Source organism: Berghia stephanieae, chromosome 1 (genome assembly GCF_034508935.2).
Source record: "Berghia stephanieae isolate SIO BIC M18660-M18661 chromosome 1, UCSD_Bste_1.3, whole genome shotgun sequence".
Lineage (NCBI taxonomy): Eukaryota > Metazoa > Mollusca > Gastropoda > Nudibranchia > Aeolidiidae > Berghia > Berghia stephanieae.
In genome coordinates, this window is record NC_088360.1 from 10,646,391 (window position 1) to 10,653,890 (window position 7,500).

The 7,500-nt window shown below is 37.5% G+C and overlaps 1 protein-coding gene across 1 annotated transcript in view; it reads left to right on the plus strand.

Annotated features, from left to right (window-relative positions):
* Window positions 1-7,500, plus strand: part of LOC144967724 (protein patched homolog 1-like) — a 98,976-nt gene that overhangs the window by 68,106 nt on the left and 23,370 nt on the right. The window contains exon 13 of the mRNA XM_078905300.1: window positions 1,362-1,487. Within this exon, the coding sequence (XP_078761426.1) occupies window positions 1,362-1,487 (126 nt within the window). The remainder of the gene's footprint in view (window positions 1-1,361; window positions 1,488-7,500) is intronic.

Below are 7,500 nucleotides of genomic sequence, written 5' to 3' on the forward strand. Positions count from 1 at the left end.
TCTTTGTTGTTTTGATCTAGTTAGTCAAATAGGACATTCCTTAGGGCCTGTAATGAGATACGGGGTTACTTTTTTATGACCCATCTACGCGAGGTCTCCCATCCATAGTTATCGTCATAGATGCGGTCGTTTTATCTCCATGTGTGGCGCCGAGGTGAGCCCTCTAAAGCGCCCCGTTGCGTATCTGTCCCCCCCCCCCCCCCCCCCCCCCGCCCGTCCCTCTATTTCCTAGTCTTACAAAACAATGCTGATTATAATCTGATTATGACGAGAGACCTACAAAAAAAGGACCTTTTAGATAATGGATAAACTCTGGTGACTCTCTGCGTATAGTTTTGTCATATTTTTTTTTTGATATGACAGATTTCAATGTGTTTTGTTATTTAAGCTCGGAGTTATTAAATCCGAATGTCAACTCATTTCGCTAATTAAATATCTATTTGACTTGCTTTTGAAATGATTAAACAGTAAGTGACTAAGTAAGTCTGGGAACGAACCAATTCTGTTCTTTCAAAGTGTGTGGTGGTGTTAATGATGATGGTGATGATGAAAATCTTGATTATGGTGGTGATGATGATGGTGATGATGAGGATGATGATGAGGGTGAGGATGAGATTATGATAATGGTGTTGAAGGGGAGGAGGAAGAGGAAGAGGAGGAGGATAAAGAGGAAGAAGAGGAGGAGAATGAATAGAAAATTGTGGCAATATTTACACTAAAGTAAAGGTTGTCATTAACGTGCTGTGTCCATATATTTTATGCTACCTGGGGTATATAAATCTAGGCGACAATGATTAACTTTAAGAATCAATTTTATGCGAAATGATCAGAACATGCAAAACTCTAGTTATCATTCATCATAATCTATCTGAAGCCACGATTCACAGCGCTATGAAGACTGTTTCAGTGCATTTTATGTCATTGAATATTATTAATAAAAGAACTTTTTCATCATCTCATCTCTGTTGATTATCGAAAAAAATATTTTGTTACATACGGTACAAAAAAGTCGCCAGTATTGAATTAATTAGAAAAGCTGTGGAGACATTTCGTTTTAATCAATTCTGCTGCATTTGGTAAGACGCGTATTAAAAATTTTGGCCAGAAAACTCGTCCTTCAAATATCGATAAAAATACCCTTATCTCGGCAAAAACTATCAAACCTAGGACTTCTCTCGTCTCAGGTTTGAGATATTTTCCCAGATTGCGGGAGAGTTGCTGTGGGTTTCTTTTCAGCAAAAAAAAGAAAACAAAAAACAAAACAAACCCCAACACTTCAATATTGTCTTTTTTGTGTCGATTGTTTATAAAATGACTTGCTGGCACAACCTCATATCCAAATAATTTTCTCTCCCCCATAGGATCTGACTGGTGAAGTTCTCAAGCGTACAGGAGTAACTGTTTTGTTGACATCCATCAGCAATGTGCTGGCCTTCTTCACAGCCGCCATCATCCCCATCCCAGCTCTTAGAGCATTCGCGCTCCAGGTAAGTCAGTCACGGCAATCTTTAGTTTTCATTGAAGTGTTTTCTTACTTGACGTAATGAACCTCCACGTCTCTCTGGCAAATGACGGCGGCATTTCAGATGCTTTCTATAGATAGTATGAGTATGCGCCTGGCCGAGAAGCTCACAACACTGCCATCCGTAAATATAACGGACCAACACACAAAACTGTGTGTGACCTTGAACGTTTATAGTCTGGTTACCAGTTTAGTGAGAATTACTCATAAAATGGCAAAAAGCAGTAACAAAAACCTGAGTGACGTCAACTTCACACTATCTATAGAGAGTTGTCATTTAAAAAAAAAAGAAAAAAAAAGAGACCTGAATTTTTTAAAATTTGTTTCTTTTTTGTTTGCTTGCTTTTTGTTTGTTTGTTTTTAAAACCTAGACTTGCAATCCTTACTTTTGAAATTAGAGACACAAAGACAAGCAAGCACGTGTGCGCGCCGTATCTATTGAGAGTTCTCTCTCTCTCTCTCTCTCTCTCTCTCTCTCTCTCTCTCTCTCTGTGTGTGTGTGTGTGTGTGTGTGTGTGTGTGTATGTGTGGTCTATTTGTGTTATTGGGAGGAACAGTCTTGAATATAGTTTGATCCCAATATTAAGATTGCTCCAACTTGTCCACACACACACACACACACACACACACACACATACTCTCTCTCATACACGCACATTCACACACACACACACACACACACATTATATAATCATATACAAAGCTTTGAACGTGATCTTTATTTAGTAAAGTCTCATGTTTAAGACCTTTTCGACAAGTTAGGAGGCATCTTAATTTAACATATGAAGTTCTTGTTTTGTTTTGTTTTTCTGATCAAAATGAAGAGAAAACGTTTTGTCATAGTGTGTGAGAATAGTCATACATAATACTATAATGGCTCGTCAGTTTTATCATGAATACAACCTTCTAATGAGGTCTCAGTCTCTGAATTAGGGTGGTTGATACAATATGGACGCATAGCGCACGCCCACTTCCGGTCAACCATTATTAGCTTTGAGGATGGCGTTATAAAGATACATATACTTTTACTCGAAAATCAGAGTTTTAGAGATGGTCACACATAGATAAGCATAATATACATACACACTCACACACACACACACACACACACACACAGCACACACAACACACACAGAGAGAATGAGAGAGAGAGAGAGAGAGGTATATGTATAATATATATATATATATATATATATATATATATATATATATATAGAGAGAGAGAGAGAGAGAGAGAGAGAGCGGGGCGGGGGGGGGGAGAGAAAGAGGGAGAGAAGAAAGAAAGAAAGAGAGAGAGAGAGAGAGAGAGAGAGAGAGAGAGAGAGAGAGAGAGAGAGAGAGAGAGGGGAAGAAGAATAGGAGAGAGAGAGAGAAGAAAGTGAGAGAGAGAGAGAGAGAGAGAGAGAGAGAGAGAGAGAGAGAGAGTGTGTGTAATTAAACACGCAGATTATCACTGCTTGAGATTGTCCTCTTTTTTAAAAAAATATTTTAACTACCCGTCAACATATGAATAGTTTTATAAACATTTGCGGTAGGTGTGGACTGTATTTTTGATTTTTTTTTTGGAATGAATTAATAGATTGAATTTTCAGATTACTTTTCTGAATTAAAAAAAAAAAGATATAATACAAAATATACAAACAACAATAAACAGAAGAGAAATAAAAATCGAAAGAAAAAAAAATAACAGACACTACAACAACAATAATGATGATGATGATGATAATGATGAAGATGATGAAGATGATGATGATGATAATGATGATGATGATGATGATGATGATGATGATGGTGATGATAATGATAATGATTATAATAATAATAGTAATTGAAAATCTTTTTTTTTAATCCTGCGGAAAAACAGCAAAATTATGGTTAATTATATTTTTTTAAAAATAGAGACGTTTAAACGAAAACAAAAACAAAAGCAAAGAAAAGTCAAATAATGACAGCTATCGCTCCGACCTACCGCATGCAGTGTATGGGTGAATGGGTGGATGGATGATATTAAAGTGAAAGTAAAAAAGAGAAATGAAGTATCAATTTGTTGTTATTGTTCTGCTTTGGCGGGCGTCCGGAGTCTCCAGGCAGACAGGCACACCGTGTGTTCATGGGTGAAAGGTTTATGTCAGACATTTACTGTCCCATCTGACCATTTCACGGCCCAACTGGCAATGAAATACCGTGGTGGTGGTGGTGATTGAGGTGGTGGTGGTGGTGATAGTATTGATGGTGGTGGTGATTGAGGTGGTGGTGGTGGTGGTGATTTAGGTGGTGGTGGTGGGGGTGATTGTGGTGGTGGTAGTATTGGTGATGGTGGAGGTGGTGATTATGGATTGTGGTTGTGATATTGGTGATAGTGACTGAGGTAGTGGTTGTGGTATTGGTGATAGTGATTGTTGTGGTGGTGGTAGTGATGTTATTGGTATTATGATGGTGGTGGTGGTGGTGGTAATTGAGGTGGTGTTGGTGAATGAGGTGGTGCTGGTGATTGTGGTGGTGTAGATGGTGTTGGTAGCGGCGGTGGTGATGGTGATGGTGGTAGTTGACTGATGTTGATAATCATGGTGCTGCTGGTGTGGTGGCAATGGTGGTAGAATCTAGTTGTGTAGATGATAAATGCAATAGATAGGTTTTGTTCATTACAACAAAAAAAAACAAAAAAAACAAAACAAACCGAAAACAAACAAACAAAAAAAAAACAAAACAAAAAAAAAAACAAAAAAAAAAAAAAACAAAAGGAAAAATTTAAAAGAATTAAATGAAAGTAATATATGAACTAATGACTCGATGGAGGGACAGAAAAATAAATTCGTAAATACATGACAAGTAAAAATGATTAATATAATGAATACATGGGTTGTGATCAACGTGTACTGATTTGCAGGTCTAATTACCCAAATTAAATATGGGCTCACTGTTGTAATGGAAGAAATACTATCAAATCAACGCTAAATATGTTCCATCATTATAACGTTAAATCGAGCCCACGACTGCGTTCGGTTATCAGACCTGCAAATATTATGTACACCTCGGCTAGTGATCAAATGTGGCGAATGGCGCTTGACTGGACAGTCGATTATGATTACCCATAGCTGATGAAAGGTCTGAAAAACCCACGTATTTAGCTCTTCTTATTTCATCTGTAGTCCGTCTTGTTGCTTAACATGGAATTTAGCAGGAAAAAAATTGATAGAAGGTTTCTGTGATTTTAGAAAGTACCCCCCCCCCCCCCACACACACACACAAACACACTCACACACCTCCCCCCCCCCCCTCACCCCTTCTCACCCCCTTCTTTCCAAGAAGAGAAAAAGTTGAAATAAAGAATCCACTGACAGTTGTTAAAGAATAGAAGCGTTATACCCTTCCATTTAATTTCTTTTCTTTTCTTTTTCTATCTTACTTCCTTTCTTATTTTATTTTTTCTTTTCTCCTCCCTTTTCCCCTGCTGCGGATGTAAATGAGTGAGAAAGAGAAACCCCACAAAATGAGTTGTTAAAATGGTAAAATACGAGCGTGTTGGCGTCTAACATTGAGGGGCCGGTGTGATATCGGAGCCTTTATCACCCATCTGACTAAAGCCCCGTTCACACAGACACGTCAATGGGCTTCTTTTTTACAACCCTCAGCGAATCTCTATACTTTCGTATGCGCCGTGTTCCTAAAAGCGTTGACAAACTTGACGGTTCAAGATTGCTATATTAAAAATCCATCCCATCAGAATGAAGGGGAGAAGCAGTAGTTTTCTTTTCTTTTATATTTCAAAAAGAGAGCTATGCCTACAAAACAAAACTTGAGCTTGAATTTTTCAATATTTTATATGAAGCTCGCAATCCGCTCAATATTCTCAAAACTCAAAGCGCTTAGTCCAAGACTACACGAACACCTTACATATAAGACGATATATTATGGCGCCATTACATTTCATTTCGACTCAGACAACGCTGTTACCTGGTCCTGACAGGTGCTCAATTTACACTTGAGTATGGTGAGAGAATGCAAGTAAAGAGCCGGACTCTACCAGGTACCTGCTGATCAGAAATCTAGTGTCAATGCTCAACCACAAGAATACAGGCGCTGATATCTTTAGCATGGGATTTGATCCAAGTAATACAAATTCGCGTCAAGAAAGAAAGCAAAACTGAGAGAAAATCATATTAAAAAGTTGACCTTATTAAATTTAGATGTTGAGAGCGTGCAAAAATAATTGTTGATACAGGGTGATTTCCCTTGGCTTTTAGTTGAGATATCTTGTATCTGTTTAAAAAATCAAAGCTGATGATTTTGTTGAAAATGTATGGTGCATAGGGTCAAATGACAGGTCATCTCTCTCTTCTTTGACGAACGTCCAAAAATTGCTAAATATAATGATTGATATCGTTATGAATCCATTATCTGTTAATTTAGAGATAAGCAAATAGGATAAGCTGACATTCATTTGTGCTGATCAACAGTCAGCAAGTTTTAAGGTAAAGAACAAACAAAACAACAACTACAGAGAAATATAATATTATAAAACATTTAGTATTACTCTATCGACAGAGATAAGTATTGACATTCAATGATTTCAAATCTGAAGTCACACGTAACTGGTGTAGGCCTAAGGTGGCATGGCGCATCTTCGTATCTCTTAAAGCACTGCCCATACGCTTCTTTGACCACTGGCAAAGATTTAGGATTTTAAGCTAGTTCGACGGGGCCATAATAAGATGAGGTACTTTGGCTTGTGGAATGTTGTGATACCGATCTCTCCATTCACCTCAACGCATTTCCACTTTGCACCCTGATTCATACAGCCCATTGCTACCTTCCGGACTGGGGGAGGTTCGATTGTTAATTTTTCCCTTTGTTGACAGCTTGTGTTAATAACACAGCGTATGCTACCGAACTGTGGAAAGATACGAATTCAAAATAATTTTGGCTAGAAAACTCGTACTTCAAATATCGATCGATTTAAATGACTCTTATCTTGTTAAAAATTCCCAAACTTGTGACTTTATTAAAGGTTTAGGTTTGAGAGTGTTTGGCAAGATGAGGGTCATTTAAATCGACAGATATTTGAAGGACGAGTTTTCGAGCCAAATTTTTAAATACTTGAGTACGGCAGTTAACTAGTTAAAATTGGTAGATGTTCCATGGAAGTTACGTGTTTGCTCTCTCTCTCTCTCTCTCTCTCTCTCTCTCTCTCTCTCTCTCTCTCTCTCTCTCTCTCCCTCTCTCTCTCTCCCCTCTTCATCCCAATGTATCATTTGGACGGGCCACTATCTGGATTGTTTACTCAATATTTCACATTCTCATTCAAGTACTTGGACTTTTTCCAGTTTAATATGCCTTCATTAACTTTAGCAATCCTAACCCGAATTTGTTGATTTAGTTCTAAAATATATTCTTTGTGGTTTAGATTCTCGCCCAGTTTCAGTATGCACAGTAAATTTGTCTTTGTTTTGGTTTTATCATTAATTCTTTGAAAGAATTTCATTTTCTATTTTTAAAGAATATAAAGAAAATAGAAAATCATTCGAGATGTTTATCGGAGAAAATATGTATATTGAAAAAGAGGAAAATAATTCCTATACGTCCCCTTACCTTCTATTAATTCCTTTCTAGTATTTAAGTTTATTTATATACCCCAACCAATGGAAACAGTTCATAATTACTGTTATCATCCTGTCTATTCTTGATGGGGGCCCCCTGTGACAATCCCTTTCAACAATCTCAAATACTACTGAAAATAGCAGCCATTTTAGGATCAGAGCTACGAAAAGATACGAAAAGAAGTTACTCGTGTCTAGTGTTAGATAATAACTACAGGAGCGGTGGCGTTAAGTCTGAAAGTATCTATCCAACGTTTTATAAGGATGAATTGCCAACAAAGATATTATCCTTTCTTCTTGATAACTTCGTGCCCGTCTATCTGCGAGGCTTCCAGACGAAACCCTTGTTCTTATCTTAATAATATTATTCTTGTATGCACT